The sequence below is a fragment of the Nerophis lumbriciformis genome, linkage group LG10 (genome assembly GCF_033978685.3).
Source record: "Nerophis lumbriciformis linkage group LG10, RoL_Nlum_v2.1, whole genome shotgun sequence".
Taxonomy (NCBI): domain Eukaryota; kingdom Metazoa; phylum Chordata; class Actinopteri; order Syngnathiformes; family Syngnathidae; genus Nerophis; species Nerophis lumbriciformis.
The window spans coordinates 7610252-7629681 of NC_084557.2; the positions used below are offsets into that span (position 1 = coordinate 7610252).

At 39.8% G+C, this 19430-nt stretch overlaps 1 protein-coding gene across 4 annotated transcripts in view; it reads left to right on the forward strand.

Moving 5' to 3' along the window:
• The first annotated feature begins 242 nt into the window (after window positions 1–242).
• bnip2 (BCL2 interacting protein 2) overlaps window positions 243–19430 on the forward strand; it is a 46182-nt gene continuing 26994 nt past the window's right edge. For 3 of the 4 annotated variants that reach the window (XM_061970371.2, XM_061970369.2, XM_061970370.2), the window contains exons 1-3: window positions 244–941; window positions 18556–18651; window positions 18756–18823. In XM_061970371.2, coding sequence (XP_061826355.1) covers window positions 616–941; window positions 18556–18651; window positions 18756–18823 — 490 coding nt within the window. In that variant the 5' untranslated portion in view covers window positions 244–615. Of the gene's footprint in view, window positions 942–18555; window positions 18652–18755; window positions 18824–19430 lie in introns of all 4 variants that reach the window. The other variant, XM_061970368.2, reaches the window with a different exon arrangement.

Below are 19430 nucleotides of genomic sequence, written 5' to 3' on the forward strand. Positions count from 1 at the left end.
CGGGAGATTTTCGGGAGAAAATTTGTCCCGGGAGGTTTTCGGGAGAGGCGCTGAATTTCGGGAATCTCCCGGAAAATCCGGGAGGGTTGGCAAGTATGGGGTACTTGAATTAAAACAATTTTCCAATTTTCACAGGGGGTACATCACTGTAAAAAGGTTGAGAACCACTGGTTTAGGCTACTCGCCGGCTCCCTCATCACCACTTCAATATGGCGGCCCAATTTCTCGCGTCACATCAGCCAATGCTGCGTCTACTTATAACATGTCTATGAGCGCACTGCTCGCTTGGAGGAAGCAAGGAAGGAAAGGAGCCGATTGTGCGCAGTGTTACCTCAGAAAAGCAAGGACTGTTTTTTTTTACACTCCCGTACTATTTCTGCGATATCGTTAATGGGTCCGGGTTACTATTTCCTCACCCGGTGCGTCGTCCACCACTCTGAGACGATATGTAGTGTGTCGGCTCATTAGCTCGTTGTCGGCGACAACAAAGCGAGGTGCTAAAGCTAACACGCTAAGCACCAGTCGTGTCATATTTGTGCGGTGTGACTGATAGCTATTGCGTAACTAACGCGGTCCCTCTCGCCTTCAAACAGGGCGGTAAGAGACGTGGAAGTCATGGCCTCCGTTGTGATAGAAAGTGAAGCGGCTCTGAAGGGTGTAAGTGACATGAATTTGAACAATAGTCGCACAGATTTGGGCACACCCAGGCGGACCGAGGAGGGTTTCCGGGACAGAGAGACGTCGAGCCCGTCGTCTTCTGGGGTGTCCGGAGAAGTGGACGAGGAGGAACTGGACGAACTGCAACACAGCACGGCGTCCACGGTGGAAAATGGCGAGGAGGCACTTGAGGAGAGTCTAACCAAAACAAGAAGCGGCTCACAGGAAAGGACGACTGTTGACAATAGTCAGAAGGCTGGCACGCCATCTGAGCGCATTGGAAGGTATGTTGTTGTAGAGCAGTGGTTCTTAACCTTGTTGGAGGTACCGAAACCCACCAGTTTCATATGCGCATTCACCGAAACCTTCTTTAGTGAAAAATTAAACGTTGTTTTCTTTCAAATTCAAGACAAAGTTATATGTTTTTGGTAACACTAGCAGAGGTGGGTACAGTAGCCAGAAATTGTACTCAAGTAAGAGTACTGTTACTTTAGAGATTTATTACTCAAGTAAAAGTAAGGAGTAGTCACCCAAATATTTACTTGAGTAAAAGTAAAAAGTATGTTGTGAAAAAACTACTCAAGTACTGAGTAACTGATGAGTAACATATACACACACGTATATATATATATATATATATACACACATATATATACATACATTGATATATAGAGTATATAATTTATATTTATTTATTTTTGCCGTTTTTGTTTACATGTTAAAGGTGTTTTAATGAATATACATGCATGTTTAACACATATAGATTCCTTTCTTTCATGAAGACAAGAATATAAGTTGGTGTATTACCTGATTCTGATGACTTGCATTGATTGTAATCAGACAGTAGTGATGATAACGTCCACGTTTTCAAATGGAGGAGAAGAAAAGTTCCTCCTTTCTGTCTAATACCACATGAAAGTGGTGGGTTTTTGGCATCTTATTTGTCCAGCTTCCATATTCGTTTTTATACACTTTACAAGAAATATATTGGCGGCAAACTCCGTAGCTTGCTAGCTTGTTTGCGCTGGCTTTCGGAGACTCTTACTTTGAAAGCGCAGGCGCGACGGAGCGGCACTTTTATTGTGAAGACAGGAACGTCCTCATGTCTTTAGGCTTTTGACGGGATGTACGGTTGAAATAAAAAAAGTATCTTTTTTCCTTCACACTTTTGATTGATTAATTGAAACTTTTATTAGTAGATTGCACAGTACAGTACATATTCCGTACAATTGACCACTAAATGGTAACACCCCAATAAGTTTTTCAACTTGTTTAAGTCAGGTCATGTGACCGCCTGGCTCTGTTTGATTGGTCCAACGTCACCAGTGACTGCATCTGATTGGTGGAACGAAGTGAAACGTCACCAGTAAGGCAGGCACTTTGAAGGTCTGTCTGACAGACCAAAACAAACAAAGCGTGCATTAACAGATGGATAAAAATTAGTAGCGAGTAGCGAGCTGAATGTAGATAAAAGTAGTGGAGGAAAAGTAGCGTTCCTTCTCTATAAATATACTTAAGTAAAAGTAAAAGTATGTTGCATTAAAACTACTCTTAGAAGTACAATTTATCCCAAAAGTTACTCAAGTAGATGTAACGGAGTAAATGTAGCGCGTTACTACCCACCTCTGGTCCTGAGTAGTCCTGGGTTCAACCCCGGGCTCGGTATCTTTCTGTGTGGAGTTTGCATGTTCTCCCCGTGACTGCGTGGGTTCCCTCCGGGTACTCCGGCTTCCTCCCACCTCCAAAGACATGCACCTGGGGATAGGTTGATTGGCAACACTAAATTGGCCCTAGTGTGTGAATGTTGTCTGTCTATCTGTGTTGGCCCTGCGATGAGGTGGCGACTTGTCCAGGGTGTACCCCGCCTTCCGCCCGATTGTAGCTGAGATAGGCTCCAGCACCCCCCGCAACCCCAAAAGGGATAAGCGGTAGAAAATGGATGGATGGATGGACACTAGGGGAACATATTCTAAGTAACAAAGACTTCATTTTGAGTTTTTTGGACACTAGGGCAGGGGTCGGCAACCTTTACCAGTCAAAGAGCCATTTTGACCAGTTTCACAAATTAAAGTAAACAATGGGAGCCACAAAAATCTTTTGAAATTTAACATGAAATAACACTGTTTACGAAGGTTTTTTTTTGCTTTGTGCTATGTATAAACCAAGGGTCTCAGACACGCGGCCCACACCTTAATATAAAATTTTAATGTTAGTGCGGCCCGCGGGTTTTATATGAGTGACGCTTGACAGCGTCATACTTGACAAGCCGTAGTCTGCCGACTTTTCCGGCATACTACATACCTGCCAACTACTCCGGTTTTCCCGTAATTAGTACGGTTTTCATCAACCTATTCCGGGTTACGGTTGCAGTGATAAAAAATAAGTTTTTTCATTAATTAAAAAATTTTTTTTTTTTTAAGTTTTATTCACGAAATCGCGTAACAACAATGACAATCGACACTGCTTCCCGTAACTTCCTATCGAGCCATTCCGAATGCCATGCGCGAGGCTATTTATAGCACCGCTGCCAAGCACGAGGCACCAGTTGCCATTGTTTCCAAACGAGCGAACGATCATGGAATCAGCCGGAGAAAAATCGCAAACGAGTCTTAAACCGAAAAGAAAACTGCAGTCATTCCGTGAAGAATATTCAAAAGCCTATCCGAGAATAATTATCCGTTCCAAAAAGGGTGAAAACTACGCGAATTGCACCTTGTGCAGACAAGATTTTTCGATCGGACACGGAGGAATTAGCGATGTAAAAGACCACGTTGGGACAAAAAAACACAAGTCTAATGCCATATGATTTTTGCTGTAATATTTTTGTTTTGAAAAGTCACTGTGACTGATAGAAAAGTGATGGTTTTAGCAACATTTTAACCTGTCTGAATGCTAATAATCATTTTACGTCGGGGGGCGAACCCCCCACCAGGACTTTGTCCTGGACCTACCGGGGCCTGTGGCCCCTGGACCCTGGCTACTAGGTTTTTCTGATTTCAAAAGTTGGCAGGTATGATACTACGAATTTCAGGGCAACTATTCTCTCGAAAGTGCCGTGATGGTACAGCATTTAGCGCTCACTACATCCACCGCGCCAGCCCAGCCATACGTTGTTTGGGGCTTCTGCTTGCTCACGTAAGTGACAGCAAGGCGTACTTGGTCAACAACCACATAGGTTACACTGACGGTGGCGGTATAAAAAACTTTAACACTTTTACTAATAATGCGCCACACTGTGAACCCACACCAAACAAGAATGACAAACACATTTCGGGAGAACATCTGCACCATAACACAACATAAACACAACAAAACAAATACCCAGAATCCCATGCAGCCCTAACTCATCCGGGCTACATTATACGCCCCCGCTACCAAACCCCGCCCACCTTAAACGACACAGAGAGAGAGGGGGGGTTGATGTGTGAGGGAGCAGGGTTGGGGTGGGGGCGGGGTTGGTGGTAGGAGGGGTGTATAATGGAGCCCGGAAGAGTCAGGGCTGCATGGGATTCTGGGTATTTGTTCTGTTGTGTTTATGTTGTGTTAAGGTGCAGATGTTCTCCCGAAATGTGTTTGTCATTCTTGTTTGGTTTTGGTTCAAAGTGTGGCGCATTATTAGTAAGAGTGTTAAAGTTGTTTTATATGGCCACCGTCAGTGTAACCTGTGTGGCTGTTGACCAAGTATGCCTTGCTGTCACTTACGTGTGCTAGCAGAAAATGCATATAACAAAAGCTGACAATGCAGATTGTAGAGGGTGCTAAATGCTGTACCGTCACGGCACGCCCTTATTATTATTGCAAGGGTGAAAATCGGAGAATATTAATCCCGGGAGGTTTCTGCGAGAGGCACTGAAATCCGGAAGTCTCCCGGGAAAATCAGGGGGCCGGCAAGTATGCAGCTGAGCCGCATCAGAGTGATCAAAGAGCCACATGCGGCTCCGGAGCCGCGGGTTGCAGACCCCTGCACTAGGGGAACATATTCGAAGTAACAAAGACTTAATTTAGAGTTATTTGGTTAGGGTTAGGGTTATAATAAGGCCATGCCTTTTAAAGCATTAATAAGTACTTAATAATGACTAGTTAAGAGCCAATATGTTACTAATTTGCATGTTAATAAGCAACTAATTTATGGTGAATATGTTCCCCATACTAAAGTGTTGCCATGTTTTATTACTGGTGCATAAAATGAACCGTGCATGAACATCACCTTGTTCAAACAACAAAACCAACACAGTGCATAAACTCACAACAAATTACACAAATCAGTGTGACTTCTGCTGTTGCCGTATCCGTAATACGCTGATAGGGAGAAGTTTTTATTTACACGATGAGTCGGGTGTGTCTTGACCTCCGCCGAACCCCTGAGGCCGACTCACCAAACACCTAGGGTTCCATCGAACCCAGGTTAAGAACCACTGTTGTAGATCCATTACATTAGCCGCACTTCATTTCATTTTTATTTATCTCCGTCATTGATGTGCATTTTTGATCAATAGACAATTAAACTTTAACAACAAAACACATATTTGCACACCTATGCTTGAGAAGGAACAGGATGAAGAAAATCTTATATTTTCTGCCCCCTTCGACATAATAACTAGTTAATGGATAGCCCAGATTCACAAGCATACAAACGAGGGATGTCCGATAATGGCTTTTTGCCGATATTCCGATATTGTCCAACTCTTTAATTACCGATACTGATATATACAGTCGTGGAATTAACACATTATTATGCCTAATTTGGACAACCAGGTATGGTGAAGATAAGGTCCTTTTTAAAAAAATAAAATAAAATAAGATAAATACATTTAAAAAAAATTATTGAATAAAAAAGAAAGTAAAATAATATAAAAACAGTTACATAGAAACTAGTAATTAATGAAAATGAGTAAAATTAACTGTTAAAGGTTAGTACTATTAGTGGACCAGCAGCACGCACAATCATGTGTGCTAACGGACTGTATCCCTTGCAGACTGTATTGATATATATTGATATATAATGTAGGAACCAGAATATTAATAACAGAAAGAAACAACCCTTTTGTGTGAATGAGTGTAAATGGGGGAGGGAGGTTTTTTGGGTTGGTGCACTAATTGTAAGTGTATCTTGTGTTTTTTATGTTGATTTAATAAAAAACAAACAAAAAAAAACCGATACTGATAACAAAAAAAACGTTAGTTTGTATGTTCTCTATATCCAACATGATGAATTATTCTTACTGATCTTTTTTGTAACACCGTTAATGAATGAAGTGTACTTTTGTAGTTATTTCCCCATATTTCTACACAATAACTCCGATATGGTAACACTTGCGAGCAGTAGAGAATATGAAGTGATTTTTGGTCTAGAACACATTTTGCTTATTTAGAACATTCTAGTTCTATTATTCTAGTTTCTTCAATTGCACTTAAGACAATATCTAGATCTAATACAAGAAGTATATTTTATATATATATATATATATATATATATATATATATATATATATATATATATATATATATATATATATATATATATATATATATATATATATATATATAATGTATATATGTATATATGTATTAGGGCTGCAGCAACTAATCAATTAAATCGATTAAAATCGATTATAAAAATAGTTGGCGATTAATTTAGTTATTGATTCGTTGGATCTATGCTATGCGCAGAGGCATTTTTTTTATTTTTTTTATAAACCTTTATTTATAAACTGCAACATGTACAAACAGCTGAGAAACAATAATCAAAATAAGTATGGTGCCAGTATGCTGTTTTTTTTCCAATAAAATACTGGAAAGGATAGAAATGTAGTTTGTCTCTTTTATCCGATTATTAATCGATTAATCGAAGTAATAATCGACAGATTAATCGATTATCAAATTAATCGTTAGTTGCAGCTCTAATATATATACACACACAGTACAGGCCAAAAGTTTGGACACCTTCTCATTCAATGCATTTTCTTTATTTTCATGACTACCGTATTTACATTGTAGATTGTCACTGAAGGCATCACAACTATGAAAGTACACATGTGGAGTTATGTACTTAACAAAAAAAGGTGAAGTAACTGAAAAATGTTTTATATTCTATCCATCTATCCATTCATGTTCTACCGCTTGTCCCTTTTGGGGTCGCGGGGGGTGCTGGAGCCTATCTCAGCTGTATTCGGGCAGAAGGCAGAGTACACCCCGGACAAGTCGCCACCTCATCATAGGGCCAACACAGATAGACAGACAGACAACATTCACACTCACATTCACACACTAGGGCCAATTTAGTGTTGCCAATCAACCTATCCCCAGGTGCATGTTTTTGGAGGTGGGAGGAAGCCGGAGTACCCGGAGGGAACCCACGCAGTCACGGGGAGAACATGCAAACTCCACACAGAAAGATCCCGACCCCGGGATTGAACTCAGGACTACTCAGGACCTTTGTATTGTGAGGCGCATGCACTAACCCCTGTATTCTAGTTTCTTCAAAATAACCACCCTTTGCCCTGATTACTGCTTTGCACACTCTTTGCAATCTCTCGATGAGCTTCAAAAGGTAGTCACCAGAAATAGTTTTCACTTCACAGGTGTGATAGTTTTGATGCCTTCAGTGACAATCTACAATGTAAATAGTCATGAAAACACATTGAAACGAGAAGGTGTGTCCAAACGTTTGTCCTGTACTGTATATAATGAGCGATCACTGTCAAAGAGGTATTAATTTCACACTTGACAAAACATACACATTCTGTTTTTGATTGGTTTGATTCTCTATATCAGGGGTCTCTTCAACTGGTATTGAACCACCTGATTTTGAGCTGCTCATTGAAGAGTCAAACTATATGTGCGTAAACTCTTCAATACAGACCATGTGTCTCTTTAATGACAAATGACCTCAAAATAGCACAACAAGGGTGAGATGTTTGAGTGGAGATCTGCTTTGTAATCAAACACGAGTCATGTCTTGTAAATAAAACACAAGTAGCTATTGTGCAAAACCAACTTTTCTTACCTATTGGTGCCTGTTTTTAGTGTATTTGGGATCTGGATAAGTCCCAAAAATACAGAGTAGCGTATAGTTCGAACTTGTACTGTATCCGTCAGTAGACTCGATATGGAAGTGCTAAAAACTACAACATGGCTGACGAGAATAAGCAGTCAAAGTGGATGCACGTAAATAAGACGGCCTACAAAATGGCAAATCCTGAAAAGACAGTCAGAAAGTTGCTTGAATATAGTCTGTAAACCATAATCGATGCAACATTTTGACCAAAGCACCACCATTACATGTTAAGTAGACCACAAGGAAGTGTTTTAATGTAGAAAAGTATGTGATCCCTTTAAGGCTGCTTGTATAAAACCGGTGTCACATAAGGATGTAATATGTCCGGATTCCTGTACTTGATCGTGATGGATTGGATAATGCGAAGAACAGTTAAAGAGGGAGAGAATGGAATTCGCTGGAAGCTAACATCAAAACTCGACGACCTGGACTTTGCAGGTGACGTAGCATTACTGTCCTCCACAAAACAGCACATGCAGAGTAAAACAATATGGATGGACGAAGAAGCCGGGCGAGTAGGACTCGGGGTCAATACACAAAAGACTAAAACAATGAGGATCAATGCAAGAAACCAGGAAAAAATCCAAATCAATGGAAAAGATTTCGAAGAGGTAGACCAGTTCACCTACTTGGGAGCCACAGTTTGTAAAGAGGGAGAGAGAGAGGGTTGGAATTGGGGGTTAAATCACCAAAATGATTCCCGGGCGCAGCCACCGCTGCTGCCCACTGCTCCCCTCACCTCCCAGGGGGTGATCAAGGGTGATGGGTCAAATGCAGAGAATAATTTCGCCACACCTAGTGTGTGTGTGACAATCATTGGTACTTTAAACTTTTACTTTACTTTAGACGGCATGAAGGACCTGAAGGATAGACTATCAAAAGCGAGAGGCGCATTCATCAGACTTGGAAAGACCTGTAGCTCCAACAGCATCACAATAAGAACAAAACTAAAACTGTACAAGACACTAGTAGTACCAGTATTGCTGTACGGGTCTGAAACCTGTACGGTTGACGTATTCCATAACAAATGCCTACGAAGAATACTCAGAATGTGCTGGCAAGATCACATCTGTACTAAAGAACTGCTAGAAAGCCACTCAGTGAGGATGTAAAGCTACGAAGATGGAAGATGATTGGACACATACTACGGCAGGACCACAACAACAGTTGCAGCATAGCCATGACCTGGGCACCAGAGGGGAAAAGAAGAAAGGGAAGACCACCTAGAGGCATACCGTTGAGAAAGAAAGGAAAGCGGGAGGATGGAACTCATGGTCGGAGGCGAGGACTGCAGCAGCCGATCGTACTCCGTGCCCTAGTGGTTAGAGTGTCCGCCCTGAAATCGGTAGGTTGTGAGTTTAAACCCCGGCCGAGTCATACCAAAGACTATAAAAATGGGACCCTGCTTGGCACTCAGCATCAAGGGTTGGAATTTGGGGTTAAATCACCAAAAAGTATTCCCGGGCGCGGCCACAGCTGCGGACCACTGCTCCCCTCACCTCCCGGGGGGTGACCAAGGGTGATGGGTCAAATGCAGAGAATAACTTCGCCACACCTAGTGTGTGTGTGACAATCATTGGTACTTTAACTTTTAAGAAGTGGAGAAGCTCTGTGAGGGCCTTATGTGCCACGAGGCACGAAGTGGATAGGTAACAGGTATAAAACCAGTCCATGATTTGTTTTAAATTGCTCATTATCATAAAAATGATTATTATTAGAATTGCATGACAACTCCCTTGCCCGTGCTACAGTAGGTAACTGGTATGTTTTGTATTCAAATGTTGTTTGACAGGCTGTACAATTGGTCGTACCTCTGCTGCAGTTAATTGCCATTGTGTGCTTGGATTACTTATCAATCGCTGCCCTTCTAAACCTCTGAGCTATTTATTGGAAGTTTGTACATAATGAGCCCCAAGATTTAGGCAGCGCTCGAGTCGCAAGCTAATAGATTCTAAAGAAACAGGACTGCAGTATCATCTTAAACATTAGTCAAACTACATCTTTATATACATAGATAACGCACTTTGCATTGTTCAATATAGGTGCAGTAATACTATAAAACTGGTATTTTTACATTGACCATGTTATGTTTGCAGTATTACAATCAACACACTATTGATCCACATCTTAAACTTCTAATATTCTTGTACCACTTGGACCTTCCAGGTTGTATGCTATGTGCGGATTAGTTGCATATACTGTATAAGCTGCAAATATGTTATGTTGAGTACCAAAATACCCAGCATTTTTCTGTCTTGGTGCGCAAATAGCAGTACAGTATGTGATTATTGCATCAAAGGAAGTTCTGTACAGCAAACATACAGATGATCGGCATTAGTGAAGGGACCCTTGTGGTTTATAGAAGCTTAGCCCTTTAAATACAAGATGCTAAGCTTTCCAAGGTAGTCAGTGATCTGATTAGGTGGCAAGTTGCAAATTGTTACAGTTGACAAAACATGAAATGACTGGCTAGGTAATTAAAAAGGATGGGAAAATGGCATAACTATGTAGTCCTAACCAATGGCAATAAAGTTGTTTCCTGTTCTATGGTTATAATCGCATGTTTTTGCTATCGCTTCTTGGCATCACTTCTCATGAAAAAAACCCCAGAAGTTCCTTAAAGGGGAACATTATCACCAGACCTATGTAAGCGTCAATATATACCTTGATGTTGCAGAAAAAATACCTTTTTTTTTTTAACTGATTTCCGAACTCTAAATGGGTGAATTTTGGCGAATTAAACGCCTTTCTATTATTCGCTCTCGGAGCGTGTGACGTCACATCGGGAAGCAATCCGCCATTTTCTCAAACACAGAGTCAAATCAGCTCTGTTATTTTCCGTTTTTCGACTGTTTTCCGTACCTTGGAGACATCATGCCTCGTCGGTGTGTTGTCGGAGGGTGTAACAACACGAACAGGGACGGATTCAAGTTGCACCAGTGGCCCAAAGATGCGAAAGTGGCAAGAAATTGGACGTTTGTTCCGCACACTTTACCGACGAAAACTATGCTACGACAGAGATGGCAAGAATGTGTGGATATCCTGCGACACTCAAAGCAAATGCATTTCCAACGATAAAGTCAAAGAAATCTGCCGCCAGACCCCCATTGAATCTGCCGGAGTGTGTGAGCAATTCAGGGACAAAGGACCTCGGTAGCACGGCAAGCAATTGCGGCAGTTTGTTCCCGCAGACGAGCGAGCTAAACCCCCTGGATGTCTTGGCTCACACCGTCCCTTATGCCACAGAAGATGAGCAAGAGAAGAATATCAACCCTAGCTTCCCTGGCCTGCATTGGACATCAACTCCAAAACTGGACAGATCAGCTTTCAGGAAAAGAGGGCGGATGAGGGTATGTCTACAGAATATATTAATTGATGAAAATTGGGTTGTCTGCACTCTCAAAGTGCATGTTGTTGCCAAATGTATTTCATATGCTGTAAACCTAGTTCATAGTTGTTAGTTTCCTTTAATCCCAAACAAACACATACCAATCGTTGGTTAGAAGGCGATCGCCGAATTCGTCCTCGTTTTCTCTCGTGTCGCTGGCTGTCGTGTCGTTTTCGTCGGTTTCGCTTGCATACGGTTCAAACCGATATGGCTCAATAGCTTCAGTTTCTTCTTCAATTTCGTTTTCGCTACCTGCCTCCACACTACAACCATCCGTTTCAATACATGCGTAATCTGTTGAATCGCTTAAGCCGCTGAAATCCGAGTCTGAATCCGAGCTAATGTCGCTATAGCTTGCTGTTCTATGCGCCATGTTTGATTGTGTTGGCTTCACTATGTGACGTCACAGGAAAATGGACGGGTGTATATAACGATGGTTAAAATCAGGCACTTTGAAGCTTTTTTTAGGGATATTGCGTGATGGGTAAAATTTTGAAAAAAACTTCGAAAAATAAAATAAGCCAATGGGAACTGATTTTTAATGGTTTTAACCCTTTTGAAATTGTGATAATGTTCCCCTTTAAAGTACTCAAGATGCTTATTGAGCTGGAGTCTCATGAGCATTCCCGATGTCTCATTTAACGTTGACCGTTTTTATCAAGTTTTATTTGACATCAGAGCCACTAAGCCACTTCGTCGGAGTGAACTACATTTTACTTTATAAATACATAAAGTATGGCCTCAAAATAAAATGTCCGATTTTGTTCACAAAAATTCGAAGTACGATTTTCTTTTTCCAATTTTGCCCTATTTTTTAAAGAAACCAAGGAATACAAATGACATGTATATTTCAAAACAAGTTTTGCGTTTATTTGATCACAAATAGTTGTTTGAAATGACACTGCATATTACTCTTGGCAACATTCAAATTAGCATGATGTTGTTCTTTTTAGAACTGATATAAATTGTACTTTTTAGGTATTTTTTTTTCTTCTAAGAACTTAAGAGCTTCCTCCGGAAGGCAATACTTCTGCTTGAAAAAACTACTTCTGTAAATAAAAATGTAGCATTGCACATTGCATGCAAATAAGTAAACAAGTAAAATATCGAGGTGACTATAGTTTTAGTAAGTGGATAAACACAGGCCTTTCCATAAAGTATCATGAGCTTCTTGTTAGTGTGTACTGATGTTAAAGACAATGTACACATTTTATTGCACAAATATCCCTGTATTGATGATTACATCATGCCTTATAATTCCAAAAGAGTTTTGCAGCAGCACACATGCGTATGAGCTCTATGCATTCTTCTTTTTTCTCATGATACATGGTACCTAGCCTTGTGTGTCAATTATTCAGCCACAATAAGCTGCTTCTAAAGTAGAGTTTGTTTGTTGTTGCGGTTTAGTTCGCCTCGATGAGAGTTGCATTTCCTCCCACTTAGCTTGATGCTGTTTCAGATGCTGGAATACGTTTGTTGTGCTGCTGCCTTTTTTTTAACAAACTTTGCAGCGTGTAGTCAATTGTTCCATGCCTGTTGCCACAAATCTAAAGCACTGACAACACTTTTATTTTCTTTGGAACAAACATTTCGCTCTTATTAACCAGGCTTCTGAATCTCTGCTCAGTAAGTAAGTAGCCAGGCGAGGCCTATGGAAGCTAACGGGGGCTAAAAGTATGCTGGAGGAAGAGAAGAAAAACATTTTTTTAAATTGTCTGCAACAAAAAAACTCTAATTTATCGAAAAAATCGGTATATCATCCAAGCCTAACACAACGATGTCTACATCAGGGTTTTTTTTCGATTAAAAGTTGCAGATCATGAAAGTCACAAAATAATATGATTAGAATGGTAAAAATGCAAGCAATTGATGTTAAAAGTAGCTGATTTTGTCCCACTCAGGCCGAATCTCTGCTAAAAGACAATGTGTGAAGTGTCATTTACATTATTGACAAGACACTGAATGCTGATCATTTTACAATACTTTAGAACAGTGCTTCTCAAATGGGGGTACGCGTACCCCTGGGGGTACTTGAAGGTATGCCAAGGGGTACGTGAGATGTTTTTTAAATATTCTAAAAATAGCAACAATTCAAAAATCCTTTATAAATATATTTATTGAATAATACTTCAACAAAATATGAATGTAAGTTCATAAACTCAGTGAAGCACAAGCACAGGTTTCCCACTAAAATGTCTGTCAAAAAGAACTGTGAAAAGAAATGCAACAATGCAATATTCAGTGTTGACAGCTAGATTTTTGATGTTCCATAAATATTGATGTTAGATTTCTTTTTTTTGTGAAGAAATGTTTAGAATTAAGTTCATGAATCCAGATGGATCTCTATTGCAATCCCCAAAGAGGGCACTTTAAGTTGATGATTACTTCTATGTGTAGAAATCTTTATTTATAATTGAATCACTTGTTTTTATTTTTCAACAAGTTTTTAGTTATTTTTATATCTTTTTTTCTAAATAGTTCAAGAAAGACCACTACAAATGAGCAATATTTTGCACTGTTATACAATTTAATAAATCAGAAACTGATGACATAGTGCTTCTTTATCTCTTTTTTTCAACCAAAAATGCTTTGGGGGTACTTGAATTAAAAAAAAATTCACAGGGGGTACAGCACTGAAAAAAGGTTGAGAACCACTGCTTTAGAACTTATAAAACATGAACATATGCAGAGTTTAAATAGGTCCTATTAAGCAAAACCAACTTTCTTGCCCTGTTTTTGTGCATTTAGGTTACCAATAAGGCCTGATAATTAGAAATCAAACCATGGAGGCATGATGGAGATATTCATAAAACAAACTTGCTTTCTTCAAAACTTTCGCCAAACCGGCAGATTGGAATTTGATACTATAGTAAGTAGGGGTGTAACGGTACACAAAAATTTCGGTCCGGTACATACCTCGGTTTAGAGGTCACCGTTCGGTTCATTTTCGGTACAGTAAGAAAACAACAAAATATACATTTTGGGGTTATTTATTTACCAAATTTGCAAAATCTTCCACCAAAAATATTTTTGTGAGTGGAATATTTGATGTGAAGTAATCAGAACCTTGGATAGGTCAATAATTGATAATAACATTGATTTTGATTCAATATTATGTTTTGAGCAATGACAGTTTGAAAGAAAAAAAAACAGCTTTGTTTTATTAGTCAACATTGCAACTTTTTCTAAATTACATTTAACCTTTAAGCTTTTTTTATTTCACTTTTGTTATGTTTTTGTTTATTTTAATAGTATTTTTAGAATGTGCCGTGGGCCTTTAAAACATTAGCTGTGGGCCGCAAATGGCCTCCGGGGCACACTTTTGACACCCCTGCTATAGATAATCAAAAATTAAATCAGATAAATCTATGGATAAAAAGCAGAGCCTGGCGACTCATGCGCGTTTATCATAGCTCTCTCTCTCTCTCTGTCTCTGCCCCTCCCTCACCAATGCTGCTGTTTGTTTTGTTTTTAACCCCTTCTTAACCCTGAACGTACATTGAAAATACACGCAACCCTAACTCAAAATGCCGGACATTTGAGGCATTTAAGAAACTCCGGCCTGACAGCTCCGCAAAAGAGGACATGTCCGGTGAAAAGAGGACGTATGGTCAGTCTATCGTAGCCCGTTAGCTGCTAGCATGCCGTGTGTTGTGCCTCGATGTGCATTGTTTACACAACGTGCGGTACGCTACTTAATATGTCCGTGTGGAAATTCGTTCGGTACACCTCCGAACTGAACCGGAACCCCCGTACCGAAACGGTTCAATACAAATACACGTACCGTTACACCCCTAATAGTAACGTATTTTGCCTTAGTTACATCATCAGATATCTCATTTATAGTTGAGGTTTACACAAAGAGCTTTGCGTCATTCCGCCATTTAGAATAGAATAGAGTTTTATTTGTCATTATTACAGTGAACAGGTTCAAAGAACAACAAAATTGGAGCAGATCCCCTAAGGTGCATACACAATAATGTAGTAATATAATAATAACAAAAAAGATAAAAGAAGATATGTATCTATAGATATGCATACCTGCCAACTACTCCGGTTTTCCCGTAATTAGTACGGTTTTCATCAACCTATTCCGGGTTACGGTTGCAGTGATAAAAAATACGGTTTTTCATTAATTAAAAAAGTTTTTTTTTTTTTTAAGTTTTATTCACGAAATCGCGTAACAACAATCACAATCGACACTGCTTCCCGTAACTTCCTATCGAGCCATTCCGAATGCCATGCGCGAGGCTATTTATAGCACCGCTGCCAAGCACGAGGCACCTGTTGCCCATTGTTTCCAAACGAGCGAACGATCATGGAATCAGCCGGAGAAAAATCGCAAACGAGTCTTAAACCGAAAAGAAAACTGCAGTCATTCCGTGAAGAATATTCAAAAGCCTATCCGGGAATAGTTATCCGTTCCAAAAAGGGTGAAAACTACGCGAATTGCACCTTGTGCAGACAAGATTTTTCGATCGGACACGGAGGAATTAGCGATGTAAAAGACCACGTTGGGACAAAAAAACACAAGTCTAATGCCGTTGCTAAATTTGGATTTTAGCCACAAAAAGGTAATGACACCAATGTTATCTATTGGAATTGTTTAGTACTGTTATACTGTTAAAAGTGTTTATACTATTTATGCTTTCAAGTCCAAGTTGAAGAAATCTTGTTAAATGTTGACAGCATAACTACCAAAATACAGAAGTATGTCCTTAATATTTTTGCAGTGCTATTTCTGTTGAAAAGTTGATTACATTAGAGATGTGATGTGCCACGTTTCAAGTGTCTGATGGCTTAAATTAATTTTCATTAATTTTTCATATTTTGAATTCTTTTGAAAGGCTTACAAAAAAACTACATTTGAATTGTAATTCCATGCTATTGACAGGACTATTAATTTTAATAAAGTTAGCTTACCATATTTACAGTATGATAATTGTGATAGAAATGTGAATTTTAGGCACAGAATATTTTTTACAATTGAACAAGGCAGTAGATTATACAAGCTTGGACAGAAAGTTAATAATGACACCATTTTTTTTTAATGGAATTGTTTAGTACTGTTTTACCATTTGTTTACTTTAAAAAGTGTTTATACTGTTTACACTTTTAATTAACAAATTGAAGTCTTGTGAAAGGTTGACAGGATAACTGGCATTAACTGTCAAAATAATTAATTAATTAATAGCTTACAGAATAAACATGTCAATCAACCCATATGATTTTTGCTGTAATATTTTTGTTTTGAAAAGTCACTGTGACTGATAGAAAAGTGATGGTTTTAGCAACATTTTAACCTGTCTGAATGCAATCAATCATTTTGCGTCGGGGGGCGAACCCCCCACCAGGACTTTGTCCTGGACCTACCGGGGCCTGCGGCCCCTGGACCCTGGCTACTAGGTTTTTCTGATTTCAAAAGTTGGCAGGTATGGATATGTATATATCCACACACATGCGTATATCCATACATATGCATATATATATACATATACACACATAACATTATTGCGCATTTTAGTCCGAAAAAATAAAAAGACATGACACATGAGGACATGACGGACACATTGTGCTCACTCAGGCCTGTTTAATGCTACTATGGCTCTTGGGTAAAAACTGTTTTTTAGTCTTATTTGTGCCTGCTTTTAGCACCCTATAGCGTCTGCCCGAGGGTAGTAGTTCTAGGTGGCAGTGCCTGGGGTGGAATTGGTCTTTCAGGATGCTCTTTATTATTCAGTTGTAGTAAATAAGTTCCTTATTTTTCTCTATCCTCTTGTTTTGAGGCAGACTGCCTCGCACATGCACATGCATGCTAAAATCCTCCACTGTTTCCGCTTCTAATACAAAGTAGCATATAGTTCTAATTTATAAATCGATTCGGTACAGCGCTCTCTTCTAGTTGTCACGGTTTTCTTTCTTTCTTGCATTGAACAAAGAAAGCACAGTCCACCAAGTCAAATTCCTTGTGTGTTAAATGTACTTGGCTAAAAAATCGGATTCAGATATGAAAGCACTAAAAATGACAACATGGCTGACAGGGTGGAGAGGCAGTTGAAGGGGAATCAGCCTGAAGAAGAGCTTCGGCACATAAATAAGAATGCCCTCTAAAGAGACAGTTAGAAAGTGGTTTAAATGGTCTGTAAAAAAAATCAATGCAAGATTTTGACCAAAGCTCCACCATTACATTTACCGTATTTTCCGCACCATAAGGCGCCCTGGGTTATAAGCCGCGCCTTCAATGAACGGCATATTTCAAAACTTTGTCCACCTATAAGCCGCCCCGTGTTGTAAGCCGCATCTAACTGCGCTAAAGGAATGTCAAAAAAACAGTCAAATAGGTCAGTCAAACTTTAATAATATATTAAAACCAGCGTGATGTGGCCGCAAATGGAATCGTATATCAACATGGACGAAGCTGCGTGAAAAAAGCCACCCGGCCTCTTCGCGTAAACTTAAACTTACCTTAACCACTCGCTCATCTTTTCTTCATCCATCCCTTCGAGTTAGCTTTTATGATGACGCCGGCTGGAAAGGTCTCTTTTGGCAAGGTCTTCCTTTTGAATATCACCATGGGTGGAAGTTTCTGGCCATTAGCATGGCAAGCTAGAACCACAGTGAAGGATGACTTCTCATTCCCTGTGGTGCGAATATTCACCGTACGTGCTCCCGTTGTATCCACAGTGCGGTTCACAGGAATATCAGTTGCTGTGAAATAGTAATCCGTGTGCGGATGGAGAGATTGCGTCTTTTCATGAACCGGATCCCTGTCGTTTAGTAGGAGCCATTTTGTGGTCTTTACAGATGTAAACACACAAAGGAAATGAAGTACGGTAATATCCGCGCGCTTTTTCTTCTTCTACGCGGGCGGGTGGTTGCTTACAGTAGAAGAAGAAGCGCTTCCTGTTCTATGGGGGCGGGTGCTTACCTTGGCGGTTGCTTGCGTAGAAGAAGAAGCGCTTCCTGTTCTACCGGGAAAAAAGATGGCGGCTGTTTACCGTAGTTACGAGACCGAAACTTTATGAAAATGAATCTTAATATTTATCCATATATAAAGCGCACAGGGTTATAAGGCGCACTGTCAGCTTTTGAGAAAATTTGTGGTTTTTAGGTACGCCTTATAGTGCGGAAAATACGGTAGGTGTGATTGCAAGAGGACCATTTCATTAACAAAATAAAACCGCCTTTTAAGGTTAAGTGTTTCATGTTGTTCTTCCCTTGTCGTAACTTTGTAAAGTCTTATGTCTCAGAGGAATTTAATGAGGGCACAATTTTCCTTCTGACATGTTTGGCCATTCCACAACAGATTATGCAAGTCCATCAAATTCGGTATTCTTGTAAAACTGATCTTTTCATCTTACCCTCATTGCAATGGACACACTTGACATTCAGGAGAGTCTTTAAGCCAGAGAAAACGGCTATAGTTTATCTTTTGTTTGTTTTATCCCCCCAGCCTGGAGCGTCAGGAATCAGTCGCCACTACAGAGGCTCGGTTAAGAATGGAGGGAGTCGAGCTTAAGGAAGAGTGGCAGGATGAGGACTTTCCACGGTAGTTTGACGCTCACATGGAGGGCATGCAAGGATGGAACTCGCTGCTCTGCACTGCACAAGTCAATAGAAACCCACAACTAATCTGATCACTTTGTTTGTTAGGCCTCTGCCTGAGGAAGAGGAGCTCGACGACGAGTTATTTGCTGGAGCCTCTGAAGAGGGAGACACTGGTAATGAAAACAAAGCAGTTAACATTGATGACACATCCACTTGTTGTTGATTGAAAATAACAATATGTGACTCAAGGGGATGTAAACACGGCTACACTCAGTGGACACTTCATTAGGTACACTTGTACAATCTAGTTCAGGCATGTCAAAGTGGTTTTCATTGAGGGCCACATGGCAGTTATGGCTGCCATCAGAGGGCCGCATGTAACAGTGAATAATGTATGAATTTGCCTTTGGATTTCATTATTAATTATATAAATTGTTTTAAGTAGACTGTCCATTTTACAGTAAAAACTTTACATTTACACAATTTTACTGTAAAATATAGTGTTTAAAAAAAAAATTACAACATTTTACGGTAAATGTAAAAACAGTACCACTGTTTTTCGGGGGGAGGGGTTTACGGAAAAAGCTGGCAGCTTTTTAGTTGCCAGAATTTTTGTGTTAAATTGACATTGGTTTTTACAACATCATATTGTTAATGGAAAAACAGTACGAGTTCTTTTTTTATTCTGGCAACTTCGCTGCCAGTTTTTCTACCGTAAAAACAAATATATCGTCTTTTCATTTACAGTAATACACAATGGTGTATTACTGTAAATGAAAA